The following is a 24,335-nucleotide window of genomic DNA, read 5'->3' as shown; positions in this document are numbered from 1 at the left end:
TGTATTCCATATTTCTACTTTTTGTTGTGAAACAGGTGTAAAAACCCTTCATAAAATAAAATTCATTATTATAACTACGATCGCAAATGATTTTGACCATAATAATTTGATAACGTTAAACGAAAAAAGTAAAGTTATGGATGATTTTGATTTATGCACATTAATTGCCGGCTCCCTGCGACTTTTCGCTTTTCCAAACTTTAATGATCATTTAGTAGAATTTGTTTCGACTTGAAGAAAGTCATTAATCGCTAAATTAACTGAACTTCATACCGAAGCATACGTTAAACAATAATGTTTTTATAAATAATGTCCTAATGTTTTTTTTCCTGACATTGTCTTATTAAATTATACTAATTAAATTCGATAAAAGACAAAGGAGACATTTCTCGATTAATTTTTTGCTACGTTTTGGGCGATTGACGCGACCCGTCAGTACGAGTGGTCACACTATTATCTGTGCTGAAATATATATATTTTGTCTATGAGCAGTACGAATATTATCTGCGCTTTGCATATGTCAATAAATTCTGAATTGAGGTTATGCGTATTCAAGTGAAAAATATATACTATAAAGGGTAAAGTTTGAACTCTGCACGAATCGTCTTAGAATATAGTTAAAATGCAGAGTTTACGAAATTTATCTTCTAAAATATTTACCCGTAAGTGTTTTGAAAATTATTAGAAGCTTTTCTGCATACACTTTAATTTTGATAAATTTAATCAACATTTCTTTTGATTGCAGATTTTTCATCTCAAAAATGTATATCTTTCACGCCGGTTTGTGGATTAAAATATTTTGCACCCCCACCTAACTACGACGGTAATTATTATTCTGACTATCCAGTAGCTATGAGTTTTATTATATATATATATATCAAGTGCCATATTTATTAAACTTATATTCACATTATGATATATTTTGCATGGAATAAGGGTATATAAGAGTCCCGATATAACACGGAATTTTCTAACATGTCGGACATGGATATTAAAAATTGCGCAATAATGGAATTGTGTATTAATAAATAAATAACTTACAACCTCATAAATCGGATGTTGCAGTTATGAGGACTGTCTATTTTTTATTCTTGCGAGTTTCTGCTACACTGATTGCTCTTCTAAGATCTTTAAATAAACAAGTATTATGATAATTTTCCATTTATTATTTTCAGATGTCGTCTTACCGGATAAGCCAAAATTAAGATTCTACGAGAAAGTTCCACAATTTCCTGCAAATATAAAGCCTCCGAAAATGCAAAAAAGGCTTAAATATATGCGGGGTCCAGAACTTCTTCACAATACTCTTCTGCACAAACAATATGGAATCGTTGTATGCTTTTATTAACTGTCAAAAATTACATTTTTCATATTTATGTAAATTTTAATGAAAATGAAGGAAAATTAGTTAAAATGGGGGAAATAATGTAACAAGTTTTGAAACTTTGGGAAAACATTATTACATTATTATTATATTAAATATATTATAATTATATTAAAACAGTGGCGGCGTAGCGTGGGTTGGCACTCGGGGCGCTTTTCAAATGAGCACCCCTCAAAATAAAACAACAAGTACTTACTAAATCTGCTTACGCGACTTTATTTTACTGAAATATTCAATAACATGGTCAGTTTACTTTTCTCTCCCTACATAGAGAAATTGGATAGTCACGCTTGGCTTGTAGTTTATCTTAAGTACAATTTAATTAACTTTCATTTTGAAAAGCTTCTTTCACACGAAGCCACCGAAACGCAAATAGTTAGGAAGAATCTGAGACACATTTCTTGGTTCAGAACGGACACGTATGAAAAGTGGTTTATGAATGTTCAAGGAGAGGGAGATAGATAGCTATTTTTCAGTTTCTTAGTAAGTAGGCACTTGCATTCATAGATACTGTGGCACGTCTACAAGTCTAATGCGCACTTTATAAGGGAAGAAAATTGTGCAACCCCCCCGCGCACACCGCTTGTCGTGCGTGCTCATATTTTTTCTGAGCTGCACTGTGGACGGTGTCACCTCTTGGTGCTGGACACCCGGGGCGGACCGCCCCCACTTTACGCCACCATTGATAGATGATGTGTAAGAATCAGAAAAGTTCTCCCCCCTCCCCACTCAGAGGGCTGCATCCCCCCTTTCCCATCCTTCGAATTTGCCTTTATCATTTGATCTTATTCATTTTAATTTTCTAGAATTCCACTCGTCCATGCGCTGTGTAGCTGCACGACGATTGGTAATCTAGCTTCCATCAGTAAATGTTATAAATTAATATGCAGCTACAAGTCAATTTGAAAATAATATATCGAATATTTAATGTTTAGAAACACCTCATATGAGTGTTTTCCAAACTTTAAAAAAAAATTCCCCACGTTTTGTTTTTTTGTCTAATTTGCCTGGGCTGTTATTTTTTATATGAGAATAAAAGTATTATTGACCTCCCTTACGGTTTAAATATCACACGTGTATTTTGTTTTCTGGCTTTCCTTTATCTGAGTGGTGTTGGGAAAGGGGGGAAATTTCGACTGTGGGCCTTTATATATTTATTCATTATCCATCTGGTGTAATTCTCAGGCCAAATTACACAATTGATTAAAATGTCCTGAGAATATATCTTCATTTTAGGCAACAGGCGGGGGGAGATTGCGCTTCGAACATTTCGAGATGATGCGTTTAGGTATTGGTAGGAAGATAGATGCTCGACGCATGTTCGCTCTGTGGAGAGTTGACCCCCCGTGGCAACCGGTCACCAAGAAGGGGCAGGGGCAAAGAATGGGAGCAGGAAAGGGGGCCATCGATCATTATGTTACTCCGATCAAAGCTGGACGTGTCATACTAGAGCTTGGGGGAAAATGCGAATTCCAAGAGGTAAGAAACTATGCAAACCCCAGTCTTAAACATTTTTTATTTATTTGATTTGCTTGCCTCTGCAGTGTAATGGTTAAGACACTTAACACTTGACTTGACAAAATATTTTTAGTGAAATCATTGAAAATAGGTAAAAAAAATATTGTAACAATTTCCACTTATCACCGTTTTTACTATTTTTCTGGAAGTATATGTACACCTTAGTTTAGCAAATCAATAAAAGTTTTATGTAATTTCTATTTTTTCCATACATTTTTCATTTCCTCACTTTAGCGTTTTCCTCTGTTTTACACTTTTTTTTCTTGCTCCCTTGAAAAACGTAAAAAGGGGGTTTTGCTGTATTTCAATAAAAAGTATAGATGCTAATAAGCCATTTTTCATTACACACTTGAGGGAAAAAAATTTTTTTTGCTCCCTCTATTATTATTATCAAGGTGAAATTTTCCTGACTTTTATTATGTTTTTCTTCCCTTTAGGTTAAGAGGTTTTTGGAGGTTGTAGCTGAGCGATTACCATTCAAAGCGAAGGTTGTCTCCCAAGAAATTCTAGAAGAGGATGCTAAAAAGGAAGAGATGTTAGAAAAGGCTAACATCAATCGTTATACCTTAAAGTATATTATACAAAATAATATGGGAGGCTGTCATCAGTGGATTTCTAAATATGAACACAAGTGGCATAGAAAATACTTGTAAATTATTTATTGTTTAGTAATTTGATAACGGTTTTTATTATTTTTTCAACTAATTGTACTTGGTACTAAAAATAAAAATCATGCTCACAAAAAGTGTAATGGAAGTATCAAACACAATTTTTTTTTTTATGTAAGTATGCAACCCTTTTTTTTCAGCATTCTGTTAGAGTTCTGTTATTTATTTTATTTACACCACAACAGGCTAAGAGGCCCAATTACAGTGTTGAATTACAGTACCCATGCTTGAAAAAATCACATTTAATTTTTGTGTTCTCACCGGAAATCGAACCCGGAACCTTCCATGTTCAAGTCAAGTGTCTTAACCACTGCGCTATGGAGGCTGCCAAATTGTATTTATGCATTTTATGTTCTAATCATTATTTAGAGTGGATTAATAATTAAACTAGATACAATTTAATAAAACACTGAAACAATTACAAATAACGTTTATTTTATTGTATGATAAAGAATGTATGTAATAATCCAATGACATATTTGGTAACTGCTTTTTTATAATATAAAATTGTACATGTAGCAATCGCTCCAATACATACAAAAAACATCCGGTTTCAGAAAAATCAATTACATATTTCTGAAGATCTTGCTTCTAATAGCTAGTAGAGATTCCTACCGGAATAACAATATAAAATGGAAGTAAACACCTTTCTCAATCGAGGAATGTTATTTGAATAAAACCTTGTGCAAGCTATTGGGTACATCCACACACTCCATACACATCTAGCACATACATTTATATGGCAAACATTGCTCCTCTATAATGATTTAAATAATATGTATCACGATCAACAATAAAGATTTTTTTACTTACGTCTAAGAAAGTGTTTGGAAGAAAGATAGAAAAATATTAAAATTAACAGTTTACATTGAGTGAATATTAATGTCAGGCATAACAAAGGGTTGAAGGCAGTGATAGTCATAAAAATGAATAAGAAAGAGGTGATATTTTTACAATCTTATTTTACTACACAATTGGGAAACAAGGACTAACTCAAGAAGGCATTATAAATACATAATAGGTAAATAGTCACTTATCTTTAACAAAGCAGAGTTTCCACACATAATGATTACATTATAATAAATGAGGTGAACACTTTATACAATTTGGTTGGTTGCAGAACCAATTTATCAATTGAGATCTATCAGGTTTAGAAACACGATGATTTCAATTGTACAAAATGCGTAGTATTTAATGTCAGCAAGCACCGTTGACGCTTTGTCTACTTTTTTTCTTAAAACAGATATGTATGTACAAGAAGTATCAAATGCTTTTATTTAATAAAAAAATTGTGTCCTAACATTATACGTAAACTAGCTTCTGTGAATAAATATTTTGTACCTATCAAATTTTCGTAATGTTTTTGGGTTTTTAAATGAATAAAAAAGTAATAAGTCTATTGATGACTAGATGTTGTACTGAATTTAAATTAGCCTCTGTTTATTATATTAATAGTGTATTCGTATTGTGGTAGATTTGTAGAAAAAATACAAAATGAGATTCATAATATTAAGTTCATCTGGCAATTATCAAAGTACAGAAAGCATTATTAAAATCTTTTTAGTAAATCTCATGGTTGATATATTTTACTTCCCCCTTAGGGGCTTACCTTAATTCAGTTTAAAACATTCTGACCAAAAATGCAATATTTCAAATAAATATTATCGTTACTCAACATGAAATTTAAATAATAAAATGAATAGTCTCATTGCCAATAGAATGGCAAAAGCTGAAATGTTTTATCAACCATATAAAGCAGATATAACAGTTAAAGCAAACTATAACTACTGCACTGTGTAGAATATGCAAAGTGCTTTCTCTAATCACACGTCGTTATTTTAAAAAGAGTTCAACATGATTGTATTATCTCAAATCAGTTACAAACAATCTATATTATATATTATAAACAATACAACATTTATATAAATACACGTAAGTAAGCCATCTATGCTACTAACCGCTGTTATCTCATTTCATCTGCATATCTAACACTCCGCTTTCATTAATTTATATTTAATACCATTTATCTTAACTATTTACAATTTCTATACATAATCAAAATATACAAAGAACTCGAGGCTTACTATGAATAAAACAAATATTTTTGTAACATTAATCAGTTGAAATAATGTATTAAATAAATAAATATCCCGTCTCCTCCTTCAGCTATACCTATCACAATTCACCATATTCTACAGAGGAAGTTTGTGCACAACATTGCTAGTATTTTTACAAGCTGATATGATTATGCATTTGGGAGTCTTATATTACGATATCATATATCTATATTTCGTATAAAATGACTTGATACATAATTAACTCAGCACTTGGATTACAATACGTACATTTTTAATACTTTTATAATTTCCGAGTAACATTTTTTAATGCGTACAAAAATGGCAAAAAAATTGCTTGTTTAATCTCAAATTCTAATACGAAAACTACATTCAAAATAACAATTCACGCACACTTTACAATCTCTGTATTTTGGGTAGAGTCTATTAACATAAATGTTGAGAGTATTTTAAATAACATGTATTTCCATATACTGATTATTGTTTAACATTATTGTATTGAATATCGTTACACACAGATTAAAGCTATGTAGACACGTGCATAGAAGTGACTAGAATATTCACCGATGTCCTCAGAAGCGTACACAGATTCGAGGTTTCGGCACTTAATATAAATCATTGTCCAAATATAATATTACGATCACTGCAATTATCTTAGTGAAGAACTGGATGTCGTGGTTGAGATTCCCTGTTTGTTGTGCTGGTTTGAAGGAGTTTGAATGGTGAAATGAACGCTTTCATACATAATGGCACTTTACGTACATAGATGGTTACATAAGCTGTAGTACATGAATAACGCACAATCTCCTAATTTTTACAATATCTTAGGTATAAATTCACGCATAAGATTCACTCAAATTATCAAACAGGTATTCCAGTTGGTGGGCCGTGTAGCTCTTGATGTTGGAGACGCACGGAGCTGACGTGTTCCCATTCAACATGTTCTCGACATGAAGTAATTCCATCGAACTATCCGATCCTGGCTTGTTACTACTCTTGGCGGGAGTAGACTGGTTGGTAGAAGTCGGCCCGCTAAGGAGGTGTTGGTACTTAAACGTTGACAGAATCTGACGGATCTTTGCAATGATCTCCTCTACTCAGGCATTGGACTCCTGTGGGATCATTTACCAACTAAGCTCATTTATGCTGAAATTCTTTAGGTTCAAAATTCAGCCATTGAATATTGGGCCTTTAGAATTTCGTTAGATTTAAATTTCTTTTAACAGATATTCCTACTGTTGTTATTAAATAGATTTTCCTTTTACTTCAATGTAACAATATATCACATTAAAACAAAAAGCAAATTTTTGTGCATCGAATATGTCGAGGAGATGTTGTATAGTTAGTATTCTGATGATATGCCTAAATATTTTAAATTCGGGCTTTTTGAAGCTTATTATTAAAGTATCTTGAAAATCGGGATCGAGTGGCAGAGTGGGGATCAAACCTCAGATCTCTGATTTAAAATTTGCATAACTACTACCGGACAACAACCATACTCATTTGTTTTTTTATTTCATTATTGGTGAACAGTTTTAATATTACATTATTAGAAGGTATTTTAGTCAACGAAGTATCCTGTAACTCATCAATGAAAATGAACCAATAAAATGCTAACTTTGTATGAAAACTCTTTCAACAAGTTTACTAATCATGGCAACAAATGTAAAAAATATATCAACTTGTAATTTTGTGTTCCCAGTGGACTAAGAATTGAACAAACAAATTAGGATGGTGAAGATACCTTGAGATTATGAAAGTAGTGCATGATTTGTTCATAATCCATCTCCAGGTCATCTAGTCCTAGAGACTCGGTAGGGAGGTCATCCGTGATACTCTTGTTGCTCGGACTACCAGAGAACATCGGATTACCAACAATGGTTGCCCTCTTCACCTCGGGGCTACTTCCTCGGGAACTAACACCTTGAAAAAGACAATTTAGTAAGAATATTTTTCTTCGAAATGATGGTTTTAAACGTAAAAGCCTCGTGAAAAATTATCCTTAAATTTTTTAATACATTTTTTTTTTTTAAATATACTTTATATTTATGAAAGTACTTAGAAATCGGTTAGTGAGAAGACTGAAATGAATGGCATTAAAAATAATAATTTTCACGAAAATTTTTCAATTTTGCATTACCTTAAAAATCAGAGATAAAAAAATATTTGGCACAATTTTACATTTAACATTTTTTTCCAAGAGTGATCTTGTGAAATAAAAATTAAATTAAATTGTGCTTTTTAAATATTATTTATAAACTAAAAATATTTATTTAGCCAATTTTGTCGTTTTAACTTGATCACTCATATTGACTCATTCTCCGCGGTGCTCACATACGTCTGTGAGTGTAAAATTAAAAGCAAAGCCACAACAAAATGATACGAGAATCTACTGTTACCATTCTCCTCACCAGCTATCTCCACGAAGTCAGAATTTCCTGCTTCCAACTTTTGTGCACCATGTCCTGGTGGCTTGGCTCTGTATACAACCTCAGATAATCCTAAAAGAAGTATTAATTAATGTATTATTTATCAAATTGAGAATTGATTTTCGGCAATAATTCTACAGTTCATGCTCTTTATAATAATTTAAAACTACTAAATTAACACCATACCACAAGCCTCACTTATTTGAATACCCAAGAAGATTCTACTCATTAGATTCTGAATAAAACTCTTGTAAATCATATTTTAATGAGAAGTTGAATTGACAAACAAAATTTATTCACTCTTAATTCGGGTCAATTATTATAAATGTTTAAGTGTTAAAAAAAGTATAATGTTTTGAGTATGTCTAAATGTTACCAGCGGATTTTTGAACATAGGCAGAATGGTGAAGGTTACACGGTGTGTAAAGTGGCCACTTAAACCAGCCAATGACAGGTCATAAGCCCTGTAAATGCCTATACTTCCATATCCCTTCTCAAAAATGTTTTCTGTCTCTTGCAAAAAGTTTAGATTTTTTAAAAATAGTTTTAATAAAAAAAAAATACTGCAGTCAAATATTGTACAGGTATCTAAAAAAGGCAATAATGTCTGGCCAAGTTGAAGGTAAGAGAAGCCGGGGTAGAATCCCATTTAGTGACCAAATAAAGGTGGCTACGGGGCTAAAATTTGATGAGTCAGTTCGTCAGACTGTGGACAGACTGGAGTGGAACAGACTCAGAACAGACAGAATCAGAAGTGTTCCTGCTGGTCACGATCCTCAGCATTGAGGGACCGACTTGAAGAAGACTGCATAGGCTTCATAATCAAAAATATAATTGAAAAGCATTTATAATGTATACCTATGCCTGAATCTCTCATTAAATCGGGACTGGTTGATGGTGCAGAGTCCTTTTTCATATTCTTCTCATCATAGTGTACATCTGCATTGAAACTCCCCTTGTTGGAACGGTCCTCATTAGTTTCTCCCGTAGGTTGTACGTCCTGATCAAACTCGAACATTCCGGAACATTCTTCCTTGGCCGAGTTCTCTACTAAGGAGTTTATGTTCCCCAACTCCGGAACAATTTCTGTATTCCCATTGTTATTGTTGTTTGTAGGAGTAAGTTGGAATGAAGCCGCTTCATTAGCCAGATGTTTATCACGATGCATTCTGAAATAATTCATGAATACATACATTGGTTACAACCAAGCTTGTTGATAGCTTACAAGCTACCAAAACATTTTTGGCTCCTGTTAAAAATAACATCAAAAGTTGCAACTATGATTTTTTCCAAGATTTAGATTTGTTTAAATCCCCACTTTCATTTTTACTTGTTTTGTTTTAATTTGTTGCTTTATTTTACAAATTAGAATGGTCAAACATTTGTTTCGACAGGCTAGCTGAACATAAACATAATTGGCATACTTATTTGTAAATGATGATGTCATAGATGCGTAAATTAAAAATGTGTTCAATATTTTTTATTATCATAATTTTTTTGTCAATTTTGGAGATGTTCTGCCGTACAATTTTTATTTATTTTACCAACTTAGGAACAATTTAGAAGAGACTGAAATAAATGTCTTTATTATATTTGCTTACTTAAGTTAACCTATCTTTTGATCACTAATAGACGATTCACAAAGCGTTAAAACGCTTTGTGAATCGTCTATACAGCTATTTAAGCTTGCTTGAAAATAACATCGTCTCACCTGTTCTCTAGATTGTAAGACTTCCGTGGGCTGCTTGCTGGGAGAGGTGGTGCGCTGGTTTGAGGTTTATCCGCTTTCCAGTGATGTCGGGAATGGTGATTACGGCGAGTTGGAGGCATTATTGTATCGGCCAGAACCTATTAAAATAATATTTAGTAATATTACGTATTAAGCGTAACAAATATTTAGAATCTATCTAATTTGTATTGCTTGTTCATTAGAATATATCACGTTTGCTTTGTACATGTATAAAGTACCTTATGTGGTGTATTCCTGCCGCTGACTACAGGGGGTTGTGGAGTTCGGTGCGGGGGCACAGGGGGGCGGTACTCTGCAGGAGACAGGGGACACATATCCAGGGGAATGCCATGAGGAGGCAATGGAGGGGGAACATTGCTGTCAGGTCTGAAATTACATATACTTGTTATTCTACACTAAATATTTTATTTTATGTATTTTTTTTTAGTGAAACAAGGATTTTCACAAGTAGCAAATGAGAAGTGAAGACGATTTCAGACTTCCTAAGGTAAGACTGATTGGAACTCAAAACAATCTGTTTTATCTTTATCAAAAGCCTTTTTTTATATATGAAGAGCGAAAATTCTAAAAGTGTTGGTCACATAAATATAGAGCTTGAAAAAAATTAAGAACAACTTGTTTTCAACAACACTATTTGTTTGAATTTATGAACTTTAGGATATGCTAAATGAATAGTGTGAATTGATATCATTAATTTAAATATGAACTATAAAATTTGATATAAACCTATTTTTTTTTTGTTTAATTTGGACAAATCACTTTTTGAATGTTTGCTCCTCATATATGCATATTCTGTAATTTTTACAAAGTATATACATAAAAGAAAAAAGCTTACTTAAAAGTGTTTTATAGGTTGCCAGAAAGAAAGAAAAGCTAAAAATTTCTCTACATTTATAAAATATTGCACATTATATTGGATAAAAAAATATCCTAACTTAATATGAAACACTTAATAAGCATAATACTAGTTTTTAAGGCTAAATAAAGATACAATACAATAAAAAAATCAAATCAGTAATAGCTAATTAAAAAATGACCGTTTTAAAAATATGCATTTCAGTTCTATCAAAATCAAGAACTAAGATTTTTGACAAAAATAAATATGCATATGAGTATTAAATATTTTCACAACATTCTTGAAAAGTAATCGGTTTGTCGAAAGATATTTCTTAAAACAATAAGCAGTGTACTAAAAATTATTAACAATAAACCAAATTATCAGAAAATTTACTAATTCATAGCTTCCTCGAAGAGTTGAGAGTAAAAACCTAGCTTCGTCCGAACGCTTTGATATTTTCAACTACATGTGTTGTAAAAATATTACAGTAGTCTGATAAAACACGTAGAATATTTTTAATGTTAATTGTACTTACTGCCAACTTCTTGTATTTTCATTTAAACTAGATGGACCAGATCGGCCGAGTCGATCTCTTTTACAATATGTAGTTGTATCAATTCTGTTATCGTTGCTCGCACTTCTAGCTCTGCCGGGTCCCATGTTTCCTTGCGAGGGTAACTCGATATGATTTGGATTATCGAAACTCGTTGCCATAATGTTTCCGTTGGCATTCGGGTCTGGTTTGATGGCATCGTCAGGATCCGCGTAGTTCAAGTTGAGAGGGTTGCTAGTTATCCTCATCTGAGTGGGATTGTTCTTGTTGGCAGCGTCGGCGTGAGGGGGAGGAGGAGGAGGTTGCGAACTGTTACGCTTCACAGTTTGCACCTGATGCCCGTTATTACGCTCAATAGATGCCCGGCCTATAAATAAAAACATTAAAATAATATTTCGAACCTAATTACATGCATATTATCAGTAAACAACCCCTGCTTTCACTTGTATATTATAATACAAGAATTTGTTTAGTCTCTCTTACCCCAGTCTGATGAGTCGGTCACAATGAAACCCGGTTACTGGTGAAAATTATAAAAAAAAGTGGAATTAAACCAAATACAGTATTTTAATTATTATAATTAATATACTGTTTCTGTTATTATAATGCAATCTACTAATTGCACATATTTTTTTAGTTATTTTTGTGTATTCCGTGTTTTCTTGTTTCTATTTAAAAGTCATAGATTAATATTTTAACAAAGACAGATATTTAAAAAAAAATCTAAGCATTTACAATGTTTATGAGCAGTACTTGACAAATTTAAGTGATTACTTTTCATAAAGTTTTTTTATTTATATATACAGTGCGAGTATTACATTGAAATATATTGCAGTGGCGGTTTTGATACAAATTTCATAAAGACATATTATATATTATTAATAACTTCCTTCCATATCCTCTCTTTTCTACCTGCTAACAAGCCTCTAAAATAGAGGCTTATACCCGTATGCAGAGACAAAACTTAAGGTAAGGAAAGTACATTCTAATCTCAAACGCGGAAAATAACCCGAAGGTGAAAACAATAGAATGTACTTTCCTCGCCTTAAGTTTTGTCTCTGCATACGGGTATTAGTGGGTTCTGCCTTTAAAATAAAATAAATTAAACTTTATTTAATTGAATTTATGAAACTAATTATGTACATTAATTTTATTTCAAACATTATCTTTATTGAATATAATTGTACAATTTATAAATCAAACATTTCTGTTATTTAAATAAGTGTATGTTGTTATTCAATCATTCATTGTTATGAAATAAAAACTTTATACTTAATGTTACAAACATTTATTTTATTGAAAAAACACAACTATGGTTCCGGGAAAGCACTGCTACCATCGACGGGTAATACAAAATAATAAAAATATAAATGTTAGCACTAATAAGTAAGTTTTTATTTAATAATAATTTATCACGAAGTGTTTGTTATAAAGTGTGCCAATTCAATTAATAAAATTACATGATACAAATTAAGTGTAGAAAAGGTGTATTACTTTTTAAATAATGTCATTTTTCTCTCTGAAGGTTTTAAGAAATTAGCGGCGATACTCTATTAAAAAAAAATATATATTCAAAAAATTATAATATTTTACTCACCAAGCCATACCCAATCATGTGCATTAGTTGTGGACTCTCTGGGTGGCTTTCTATTGTCTCTCCCTATCCCCAAACTTGTCCCAATGAGTCCAGCAACTTGTATCTTTCCAGAATCACCCATCGGTTGTAGGGGCATAGCCGGACCAATTCCAGACATTGCCTCTGGACCCATTGGTTTGAATTTAGAAGCATATACAACGCATGACACCACAAAGATCTGAAATTGTAAAAATATACCTTAAATATGTGATATAGTTTTTGAGAATATGTTTTAAAAAACCTCAATATCTATTAAATAGAAAAACGTGTGTTTTTTATTCTACTTATTTTTTGTTACTTTTGCGTGACATTATAAAATTTATAAGGCAAAACAACTAATAGGAACACATACATTTTCATTATTATTTAGGGTCAGTTGAGTTAAAAATGTTTCAAGTTCAATATTTGAATTGTGCCCACGTAAAAGGGCATATACTATGGTTCAAACAAAAAAAAGCAAAAAACAGTTTTATTTCAAAGTAAAATGGCAATGAGATACTATTGACAATCAATCGTTGAATTTTGTGAAATACGCCTGTTTTATTTTTTGATTAAACATAAAATTTACAAAATAGAACTTTGCCTAAAAGTTTTTATTGATTATTCTAAAAAAAACATAATCAGGTATACCCTTCTACATGGGCATAATTCAATTGTTGTGGAAAAATGGACAAAACAGGTTGCATGAAAAAAAAGTTAAATCCACCCATTTAGGCCCTTTTGACACAAACATAACATTTTTTTTATATATATGCCTAAGAATGCTACTGATTGATATGTATATGAAAATTTATGTTTAGAGGGCATTATTTATTTATTTATTTTTGCACCACAACAGGCCAGGAGGCCCAATTACAGTGGTGAATTACATCACAGAACACCCAAGCTTGAGAAAAATCACATTTAAATATTTGTGTTCTCACCGGGAATCGAACCCGGAACCGTTTGTGTGTGAGTCATGCGTATTGACCACTACACCACGGAGGCCGCCATATGTTCATCAATCAAGATACAAATTCAACTTTAATGATAAAACGTCCAGCACCATATCCTTCTGGAAGGCGCTTCCGGAAGGACAGCCTGAGGGGAACAGGTCCTGCCAGCAGGACTCATTTTATGGTACGATTTGTATGACTGAATGAGAGTCGTCCTGCTAGCAGTACCCCAAGTGATGTACCCAAAATGCAGGTTTTGTACTGATCTAGTTCCTTAATGCATTTCATAATACAAATATATTATGTAATATTTGGCGTTATTTTGTAGTTTGAATTTAATTTCATAAAACATCTCGGAATACTAACCACAATAGCACAGCAGAATGCCGCAAGCAGAACATACATCCCAATCTCTACGGGAGTCATGTGAGGAGCGTGCCTTCTGACTCCCCTCATCCCAATGCCGTTCATGGTGCCTAACTGCCGCGCCTGCACTGTTGGCTCGTGGTTGTTCTCATCCTTCAAGGGGATTCCTATATACACAATGGTAAACATGGAAGCATTTAGTCACAAAAAATTAAAGGTAGTGAACTTTTGCATGTTTTTAATGCACTAGTCGGTAGAAAAAAAAATGGGTTAAAACAAAGTTGTTTTATATTTCATAACAATCTTTCAAGGAGTGTTTCTGTCTGTACCAGACCCAGAACTACTGTAGGTTTAGTTGGCATAAGGAACCAGACACTTTCTTACAGGGGAGGGGAGAATAGCATTTTTGAGTTACATACTAAAAACACATTATTTGTATCTTCCTCCATAAATGCTACAAATAGGCGAGTGTTGATTCATTACAATCATGTTATGAGGATTTGAATGCATGACTTGTCCATTCGTACCATTCATGGATGAGGATAAAAAAATGTGTTTTATGTTGGTAACTCACAAGTGCTGATTTTGAAGTTACCTGGGGTGCTATTCTGAACCACTCTCGTGGCACGAGAAAACCGTTTTCTCGTGTATTTTGTATGTAAATATAGCCCGTTGTGTTACTATCCCGCGATATGTTCTTATTAATTTGCAAAGATGTATATTCCGGTCCTGACCAGCACCGAATCTACTAGAATTTATTCCGTAGATTACATTATTATTAATTTACCCAACTAGGCAAGATGTTTGTGTCTTAAAATTTTATTACAAATGTTGACACTGTAGTAAACGATTTTTAAAATTCTGTTTATTTTTTTAAACAAATTTACAAATTATAGTAAGATAATATGATAATATAAGCATGTTTCATAAACAAAGCTTTGTTTAAAATAGGACACCTATGACCATTTTAAAAAGAATAACTCATTGTTGATTTTGATAAAGATTTTATCTCTACTAATATGTTACGGAATACCTAAATAAGCTAGTCACATAAAATAAAATAATATAATATTAATTTTATCAATAATGAAACAATCATGCTAATATTTGTAACATCTATAATATTAATTTAACAATGATTATGTATTGCAGAAATCTATAAATTCTAAACACAAACGGTGAAAACTAAAAACCTTTGTGTGCAGCAAGATTGATTTTTATACAGATTTGGTATTAGAAAAGAAAGAACAGTGCTATACATATAAAGTGTTATAAAACAGCAGTATAAAACCTAAACCATGCGAATGTAATAATTATGTATATCTATCAAAAGCACAGATATTCAGAAAATAAAATTACAACAATACTGAAAGCAAATAATCTTTTTTTGTAGAACCCAAATGACAACTCGACACTTTAATTAACAAGTAGTATTGACATCCATTTAATTAAAGTAAAACCTCGTTTTTACGTTTCTTAAATTTACGTTTTCCCACTTTTTACACCGAAATGTTCAGGACCAATTTTTCTTCATACAAATATTACCCCCAATTAATGTTTTTTTACATTTTTTTCACCCCGGTTTTACGTTTATGAAATTTCGGAATTCATTTGATGTGTCAAAAAAGACAAAATTATGCCGCAATAATAGTGCCGCGGTCCGTGCGCCACCGCGTTTGCCACGCGAATGAAGAATAAAAACAGGTAAACAACTAATAAATGATAAATTTAAAGCAGGTGCGTGCAGTGTTACTTTTGTTACTTATTATTGACCTTAAAGTGTCTTCCTTTAGGGTTGGTTTTAGTTTTCGTTTGAACAAAAATGTCATATTGACTCATTACAAATCATGATACGCAGCTGGAAAGCGTTCAAGAATAATTAAGTTTTAATATCAATAAATTGCGATGTTTAAAATGTAACAACGGAAATATTTAATGTTATAAAAGACGGTTTAAAAAGTTGCCATAAAGTGTGAATCAATTTTGCTGCGATCTATTACAGTTGTTTTTAGTGATGCCGTAGAAAAAAACGGATACCGTATAAATATAAATTAAATTTCCCACATTTATTGGAAAAATATTGTATGTTCTTTTATGCAAATTCAAAATTTTATTTTCGTTAGTTTTTATTTACACATAAAATAATTTCACATGCTATTTTTAAATCAAATAAAAAAAAAACAAATTATATTATATTGTTTGAAAAAATATAAAAATATTTTTAGTGAAATCGTTGAAAACAGGTAAAAAAATATTGACTATCCCCAATTATCACCGTTTTAACAACTTTTTTGGAAGCACAACAGTGTAGCAAATTATTTATTTTCATGTAATTCCTATTTTTTTATTTTCATGTAATTCCTATTTTTTTCTATTCATTTTTCATTTCCCCACTTTATCGTTTTCCTCAGTTTTACACCTTTTTTCTTGCTCCCTTGAAAAACGTAAAAAGGGGGTTTTACTGTAAATTTAAAAATAAGTTTATTAGCTGGGTATTTTGATAAAATAGATGAGCACATTTTTTTTAATGGATCAACAGAGAAAGATAACATTTTAGAGGAGGGAATATGGAAGTCTAGGCATTAACAGGGCTTATGACCTATCATTAGCTGGTCAAGAGGCCATTTTAAACACTGTGTAACAATTACCATTCAGCCTATGTTTGAACATTCATATTTCCTCAACTCTTTCCATCTGTTGACTTTTGTGAAGTAAAAGAGCTCTAAATAATTTAACAATAGGCAATGCCTGAAAACACTTTTCAATTTGTAAACTTCGATTAAGACTACTTTTTCCAATCTGTGTTTTGGTGAGTAATGTTGCGGACTCCGGATAAGGGGGTCCCGGGTTCGAACCCTGCTTTACCACAACTTGTTTCCTATTTTCTGAAATGGTAATGACTTAAAGACAATTTACCCAAAGTTAGAAGATTTGGGTAAATTATTATAATCCAAATGTTTCGTTTTACCAAAAAAGTGCAAAAAAATTAAATCAGTTTTTTGTTTTTACATCAAGTCGTCATTGTGCCAATAATATATGTTAAGTGAACATTCATTATGTTTAAATATTTTTGACAAAATATTCAAGTTTATTTTGTTGAAATAAAAGCAGAAAGAATAGGGAAAAAAATCAATAAATATTATCAATAAAAAAAAAATATGCACAAAAAAGTCCATTATCAAAAAATACATTGTTTCATCAATCTCCTAAACAATTGAAAATAACATTACTACTAGCGCAATGACGAAGTGTTGAAATGTCATATATATGTATGTACATTGAAAAAGGGTTGCCTTGTTTGACTGAAAGTAGCTTTTGGGTGAAGGCAGTCGCCCGAAAATAAAACATGCCATGTACCAATCAGAATGTCGTGCAAGTCGGAGAAGGGACCTTTACTTCCACTTCCTCGCATGATGTCGTCGTTCTGCGGAGTGTCGGGGCGCTGGGGGACCTCGCTGGCTGAGAAGTCCACCTGGACGTTGGCCGTAGTGGTGGCCAGCATGGCCCCTGATGCGCCCGAAGGGTCGGCTTTCCCCGATGACACACGCGACTTTGCCACAATGCCTCCGCGGCACTCTTCCGACAGGAGAAGGGTGACGCGCAGGAGTTCGCCATTGCCTAAATAAACAAAAATAAATTTTAACCTGTCCGCCTCGTGGTCAAATGGTTAGGGCATTTGTCTACCATTGAAGAGGTCTCGGGTTTCAATTCCCAGCATGGTTGACATGAAATATTTATTTAAAATGGCATTTTTCACTAGAATATTTCTATAATATTGACTGGCATCTGAAGCGTAAGATGGATCATCTTACATTCATGTAACTATGGACGCTTGTAACACTGGACACATAAAACTCCAGGTGACAAGCCTGCCAACACAGAGACGCTGTTGCGCCAACAACCGGAAACTCTCCAACCACCATTGATTCTGATTGCCTTCAAAATGACGTCGCTACTCACTTATCATATTTAACGTAAAATTGTTCCAATTTCCACAGCTAGGTTCAAAAGGTAGGTTGTATTTTTATTTAACTATATTTGTTTAAGTTGTAAATAAAACTCCAAACAAAATATGTAAGTTGAAATCTTTTATTTTATATATGCCACCTTGCAACAAACCATTGGTAAATTAATAATTCTATACAATTATTGCAACCACACGAAACAGATTCCACTACATAATTGGGATCACGTCGGGGTCACAAGAAAGGAAGACTTCTATATAATATACGCCGACAGACAGGAAAGTTGATTTGTAAGGAAAACATGCAAGTCAAGGTAATAATAGAACTTTGGGCCTGTCTGTGATGTTCTCACCTTCACCAACAGCAATGACACGAGGATGGTGAGAAGCCACCATGGGAGCAAATGCCACCACATCAGGATCCAAGCTTTCCACCTTCAAGACATAGTCATCCATTACTACGTCGCGGAGTGGAGTGCGAGATCCATCGGAAAACTCTATGTCAATGTCCAATAATCCCTCCTGCAATACAGAAAACAGTTACATTCAAGCACATCTTTTTAAAGAAATAACATAAAAAGACCTATACAGTTATTTGGAGATTGCAAAAACAGCACTAACTTTAGACATGAGTTTCATTTGTTTCCAAACTATTCGCAGATTATACAGTACAAAAAACTACTGTTAAAGCAAGTGTTCTTATTTTAAAATTATTGGGGTTAGTTAAGAACTAAACATTTAAATGAGGAAGTTCAGTGTTTTTTTTTTTTTAATAATTTAATATACTGTTTTAAACTTAGTCAAAAATATATTGATTTTTTTTTTATATATTGTTTTATCAGCGCTATGATTTTGTAAAGTTTTGTATTTCTGAAATTACTCGGCGTGTGACGTCTCAAGTCCTCTTACGCTTCTTCTCGGTCGGTTCTACCGATTGGTCCGTTGTCTTACCGTAAACCGGAAATCTTTCACAACTCTCTTATCATTGGTTGATTCGTATGAACCAGTGAAGTCATTCAAAGTAGTTCGTTTTAGTTTAAAAAAAAAAAAAAAACATAATTTTTTCCCCTACCTACATAATTATTTTAAACTTCCTGCATCTTTTTTTAATTAAAAATAAATAAATTTAATTAAAAAATAAATTTCTAATTAAAATAAAAAAATCGAATTTTATGAGGCAATCTTTGACATTAATTTATGCAATAATATGTAGCTGATCAAAAGTCGGGCATTAATAGACAAATACATACTTATTTAATGGATACGTATTGATTTATGATATTTTAGGTAGCATAACAGGACATGACTTTACCTGGTATTGTGCTGTAAGTCTTCGGGTTACAGTTGTTTCTGAGATATATCCATTTTCGATAGCATTGTCTGGTGAGATGTTTAACTGGAGTCCAGAGATCACTCTCACAATGAGACGAGATATGGAGACTTTATCACTTCCAACTCGAATCTCTCTGGCTCCAATTACTCTTCCTGGAAATAATAATTAATTTAATTACATAGAGACAAATCTGTATTCTATAACTTTTATTTATTTGTTCCATATACCCATAGAATTAAGAATAGAGAAGGAGCGTAAAATCATATTTGAATACATCGGACTGTGTCCAATAATTCTCCCACTATGACCTACTTTCGCCGCGCGCATTCGTAAGGTCGTAGCGTAATGTTGCTTGATGGGAAAAAAAACCATAACACAAATGTAAGGTGAAAAAAAAGCAATCTGTTGATTTCTCTAAAATTTTATTGTGCATGCGGAAATACTGATTGACGCAACAGAGTAGGTAAGTAAAGGGTTATTTAATAAGAGTAATTAAATAATTGAACTTAAAACTTAAAATATAAAACATATTTTATTTTACATAAAACTGATATTTTTATATCATGTTAAATTATATTTGATGTTTTGAAGATAATGTCGGTCAAATGTCTACCACAGAGTTGTTTAATCCGAGATCCAATTTTCATTCATTCTCTTATTAGATGAGCAAAGTAGGGTAAAAAAAATCTACCATGGCAACACTAACGAAATTTCCATTTTGTTTCTTCGACAATCTGACAGATGGAAAAATAATTAAATTTGTAAGTAATGCATTTGTTATTTATACATTAATTTGCAAATTACAGATGAAATGTGATTTCATCCTGTTTCTTTAAGATCCTAGCAGTATTTCTAAACTTTAAAAGGACACAACACGGCATAGTTGAATTCAAATAAGGAGTTGCGTACTGAGCGACGTCTACAATGAAACTAATTGGTCAAAACGTAAACCTACTCATTTTTGAGTAGTTGAGTCGCCCTGTGTTTGATGTGCGTATGGCGGTTTCTGGACTATTCTTAATTCTACGTAAAGAGCACAAATATTTTATTTATCGATCTACCAAGGTTGCATTTGAGGGGAATGCATTTACAAAAAAATGGAAAGATGTTTTTTGTGTACAAAAAACTTTGTTTTTTAATGTTTACAAGCGGCGTTTGTTTTTTGTGGATCTCAATCAGATTATTTCCTTAAATTCCTTATAATTTCTACCCATTTATTTATATTTACTGGAATTTTGGAAATACTAAAATAATACGATACTTATTAAATTCAATACATTTAAAAAAATCGTATTCCTACATAAGTACGCCCCTCTGTTGTTGAGAAGACCAGAGTTTGACGTTTGCAAAAAGAATGCCATATTTGAAAAAATATTTTTTTATGTTTTGGAATTCAACCATAAACAAGGTTTAAAACTTCAATTTAATATTTGAATATTTACAATTTTTAGTTTTGGAATTTAATCACAAACAAGTACCTAGGTACCTACTTATCAAAGTATTTTTTCCAAGGCAAGCCATCGTTCGGGCAGGACAAAGTCAACGAGTCAGCTAGTATATTTATATATATTTGCTATTTGGGAATAAAATATACATATTATAAACACAAATAATAAATATTTTCTCTCCTCATAATATTTATATATTTTACCAGAAATTGGGGAGAGGACTTGCACTTCAGTACGTCCGGTAGCTTTGCCTCTCAATGTTCTCCCTCTCAAGGCTGCGAGGCGAGGATCTGCCACTCGGAGTAGGGGCAGCACCAACTCTGTCACTCGGAGCCAGGTCCTTCGAGAAACAAGATAACTGACACGGCCAGAGTCGTGGTCTGTTGCCAAGAAGCGCGCATACACCTAAAGAAAAAATCAACATTTACATAGGTGCTTACACTCAATGATCTATAATAAATAGACTCGTTATTCCTATACTAGCTACAAGCGGAATCTGAGCGTATGTTTGGCGTATGTTTGGCGTATGTTTGGCGTATGTTTGTACGTATGTTTGTACGGTCTCAATTTAGAACTAACACGGTATTCCTTCACTGTCGTGCTGGGAAATTAAAATAAGGTGATTCTGCTGACCATGTGTATTTAGTGACTATACTGCAGTACAATGAAAACTTTTTAGTTTCTATCTTTAGTTATTTTCGCGTTTTGATTGTAAAAAAATATTCTATTTTCGCTTAATTAGTTTTGAAAATTTGATAGTGAATATGCGAAACTGAAGGAAGACACACGTCTTCATAAATAGTTTGTAATTTTGAATTTCCGCAAAAACGGCCATTCCAATGGCCGCGCCCCTAATATGTCACGATTCACGTTTATTTGTTCCTGCTCATTCAAATTTGTTTGTCACAACTGAACGTAGTTATGCAGAAGGCAGCCAGCCATAGAAAAATGAAACTGAGATAATAGTACTTTTGTGAAAATAGTCAATACTCGAATCTACACAACAGTTGAAATGTTTATGACTTTGACCAATGATAAACATTGAATACATTCGGTTTTTTTATACTTCAAACAAGAATATAATTATGTATTTAACCAGTTTTAAAGATTTTTAAAGTACCGTAAGATTTTTCTAGTGCTGTGGGTGTTTTCTGCAAGTTGAGAAATGCCGTTTTTGTGGTCGACACCATTTTCAGAAGGCGATTAATACAGTTTTTTTGTATAAAAGCGGCCTGGCTGTTTTTAGCAGAACATATAGTGGACCTGACTGCACCCAATAACATCAATATCTCAATTTCTCAAAATTGTGGACTGGCTTCTTTCTGCATAACTACGTTCAACTGTTAAAGCCAAACATGTTGCGTTTTTCTAGCGAAGAATTTTTTTTGAAGTTCTTTTTTTAATTTATGTATGAAAATATTTCTCCACAATATCCATATTGACTATAATTTAATATGTATGATTTTTATTCAGAAACTTCGATAGTCTGTCTATAAACCATATCTTTATTATGTCATTTGATCATTGTTGACTGTATGTTTCGGTAAAATAAATAAATACGCTTACATCAACGGGACTCTGCTGGAACCTCAATCTGCAAGCATGTTTTTCTGGAGTAACACTGTTGGTAATCTCCTCCATGGTGGGCAGAGAGTACGAACGTCGTTTGCGTCCCCCTCGCTTGCTCGCCTCGCCTTCCGGAACTTTCCATCCCTTGACTTGGCTCAGTCGAAAGTCTTCGACATTGACCTCCAGGGGAAATTCGGGCATCCAGACGGTGAACCTTGCCAAGCCAGTGTATGTGCCATACTTTACAATGATGGAGGCATTGGATGACCCACGAATTTCTGACCCGTCCACATAAACAGAGCTGCATGATGACGAAACCTGAAAAATGATAAAAGCGTAAAAATTGATAATCTAATAAAGATATTAACTTGGTAGTAAGGGATTAATTAGATCTAAATTTGTAATATCGGCGGGCAACAAAACATTTTTTCCTTGCTGCCAGTGTTAAGGTCAAGAAACGTCCATAGGAAAACAAAGATAACCCTGTACAAGACCATTATTAGGACTGTATTGGTGTATGGATGCGAGGCACTGACGCTGACAGTAAGATTGGCGTAAGGCAACGCCTGAAATTTTTTGTTTTTGTCAATCTCTATACTTTTTCATGTATATTCCATTACCTTCTCTAAAATGTTATTCATCTCTTTTGCAATTTGTAAATTTTAACAGCTCCTCAGGGAGTTAAATCCTGTCCCTGTCTACAAAAATTTGGACAAACTCAAAATATTGTTGATAAATCCACCTGGTCCATGAAAAAGTATAGAAATTGAAAAAATCAGATTTTCAGGCGTTGCCTAGTATGTAGGTGAAATAATTCAATTAGGTGAATCTCACCCGCATAAAAAAAAAGATTTTAGCTCTTTAACTTCACGAACATCAACAGATGAAAGAATTGAAGGGATATAGAGGTTCAAATATGGGCAGTATGGTAAATGTTACATAGTGTGTAAAGTGGCCACTTATACCAGCCAATGACAGGTCATAAGCCCTGTAGATGCCTACACTTCTATATTACCTTCTCTAAAATGTTCTTCATTTCTGTTGCAATATGTTAATGCTAACAGCCTCTCAGGGAGTTGAATCCAGTCCTTGTCAACAAAAATTTGGACAAACTGAAAATACTGTCGGAAAATCATCATGTTTGATTTCACGTTTTTGAATTTATTTGACGTTTTATCATCAGCGTGGTCATATATGAAGCAAAGAGCAGTCACATGCAAAAAATAAAAATTCCGAATTTCTTTCTTCTTTGCCCCCCCCTCCCCCCCACCCCAACATATCAGAATAGCAACCCGATTCTAGAAATATATCTGTAATAAAAGTAATAATAAGTATCATCAAGGAAATTGACTGATTGCTTAAATGTTTGTACTAATTATAAATTATTTATTTATTGCTGGCGACTGATTTAATCCACTTAGAAACACTTCTATCCCTACTCCCACTTTCTACTTTTTTACACTTTCTTTTGTCCAATAATGCCCAAGAATGCAATGTTCTTAACCATACAAATCAATAATTTTAACTTTAGCATTTCAAGATTGTTTTTATTATATTATGTACGTGTGTATTGCGCTCCAACTCTTCCAGAAGACATTATTCAGGTGTCGCATTTGAAAAGGACTTAATGTTTTTTATAAATATTATTACTGTGGTATGTTACCTTCAGAACACTTTCGTCTTCAGAATGGCATGAGCTTTGCAGTGTGACGTCAGCAACCTGTCCTGCTTGAGAAACAATAAGAACCTTCATGGCTTGTGACACTTGATGCGATGTAATGACGGCAGTGTTGAGTACTTCCCAATTCTAAAACAAAAAAAATGAACAGTTAATTACCATATTATGTTTCCGGGAAGCAAATTCAGGAA

General features: G+C 32.9%; 2 protein-coding genes across 2 annotated transcripts in view; one reads left to right on the top strand and one right to left on the bottom strand.

The window, feature by feature from the left end:
- Positions 1 to 406: 406 nt before the first annotated feature.
- On the top strand, positions 407 to 3,995 carry mRpL16 (mitochondrial ribosomal protein L16). Its single transcript, XM_088238069.1, has 5 exons — positions 407 to 662; positions 746 to 823; positions 1,176 to 1,333; positions 2,621 to 2,863; positions 3,340 to 3,995. Exons 1-5 carry the CDS (start codon positions 623 to 625, stop codon positions 3,553 to 3,555), a joined length of 735 nt encoding a protein of 244 aa, XP_088094195.1. The 5' UTR covers positions 407 to 622; the 3' UTR covers positions 3,556 to 3,995.
- The window catches only part of dtn (transmembrane protein 132C dtn), a 136,880-nt gene continuing 116,529 nt past the window's right edge, over positions 3,985 to 24,335 (bottom strand). Inside the window, exons 7-21 of the mRNA XM_088238057.1 lie at positions 24,130 to 24,273; positions 22,464 to 22,784; positions 21,101 to 21,302; positions 19,429 to 19,601; positions 18,470 to 18,638; positions 17,510 to 17,770; positions 14,153 to 14,319; positions 12,813 to 13,029; positions 11,198 to 11,582; positions 10,043 to 10,190; positions 9,786 to 9,922; positions 8,933 to 9,243; positions 8,045 to 8,146; positions 7,390 to 7,568; positions 3,985 to 6,757 (exon numbers count right to left, since the gene is read on the bottom strand). Of these exons, the coding sequence (XP_088094183.1) occupies positions 6,743 to 6,757; positions 7,390 to 7,568; positions 8,045 to 8,146; positions 8,933 to 9,243; positions 9,786 to 9,922; positions 10,043 to 10,190; positions 11,198 to 11,582; positions 12,813 to 13,029; positions 14,153 to 14,319; positions 17,510 to 17,770; positions 18,470 to 18,638; positions 19,429 to 19,601; positions 21,101 to 21,302; positions 22,464 to 22,784; positions 24,130 to 24,273 (2,931 nt within the window). The 3' untranslated portion in view covers positions 3,985 to 6,742. The remainder of the gene's footprint in view (positions 6,758 to 7,389; positions 7,569 to 8,044; positions 8,147 to 8,932; positions 9,244 to 9,785; positions 9,923 to 10,042; positions 10,191 to 11,197; positions 11,583 to 12,812; positions 13,030 to 14,152; positions 14,320 to 17,509; positions 17,771 to 18,469; positions 18,639 to 19,428; positions 19,602 to 21,100; positions 21,303 to 22,463; positions 22,785 to 24,129; positions 24,274 to 24,335) is intronic.

Source organism: Micrasema longulum, unplaced genomic scaffold, assembly GCF_059751315.1.
Source record: "Micrasema longulum isolate JH-2025_06_02 unplaced genomic scaffold, ASM5975131v1 h1tg001825l, whole genome shotgun sequence".
Taxonomy (NCBI): Eukaryota; Metazoa; Arthropoda; class Insecta; order Trichoptera; family Brachycentridae; genus Micrasema; species Micrasema longulum.
This window is presented reverse-complemented; position numbering and strand designations above follow the sequence as displayed.

Bases quoted from the DNA above. Each gene is read 5' to 3' on its own strand.
- mRpL16 (XM_088238069.1), top strand. From the start codon at position 623: ATGCAGAGTTTACGAAATTTATCTTCTAAAATATTTACCC. The intron at 824-1,175 runs GTAATTATTATT...TATTATTTTCAG, and splicing joins ACCCCCACCTAACTACGACG to ATGTCGTCTTACCGGATAAG. The intron at 2,864-3,339 runs GTAAGAAACTAT...TCTTCCCTTTAG, and splicing joins GAAAATGCGAATTCCAAGAG to GTTAAGAGGTTTTTGGAGGT.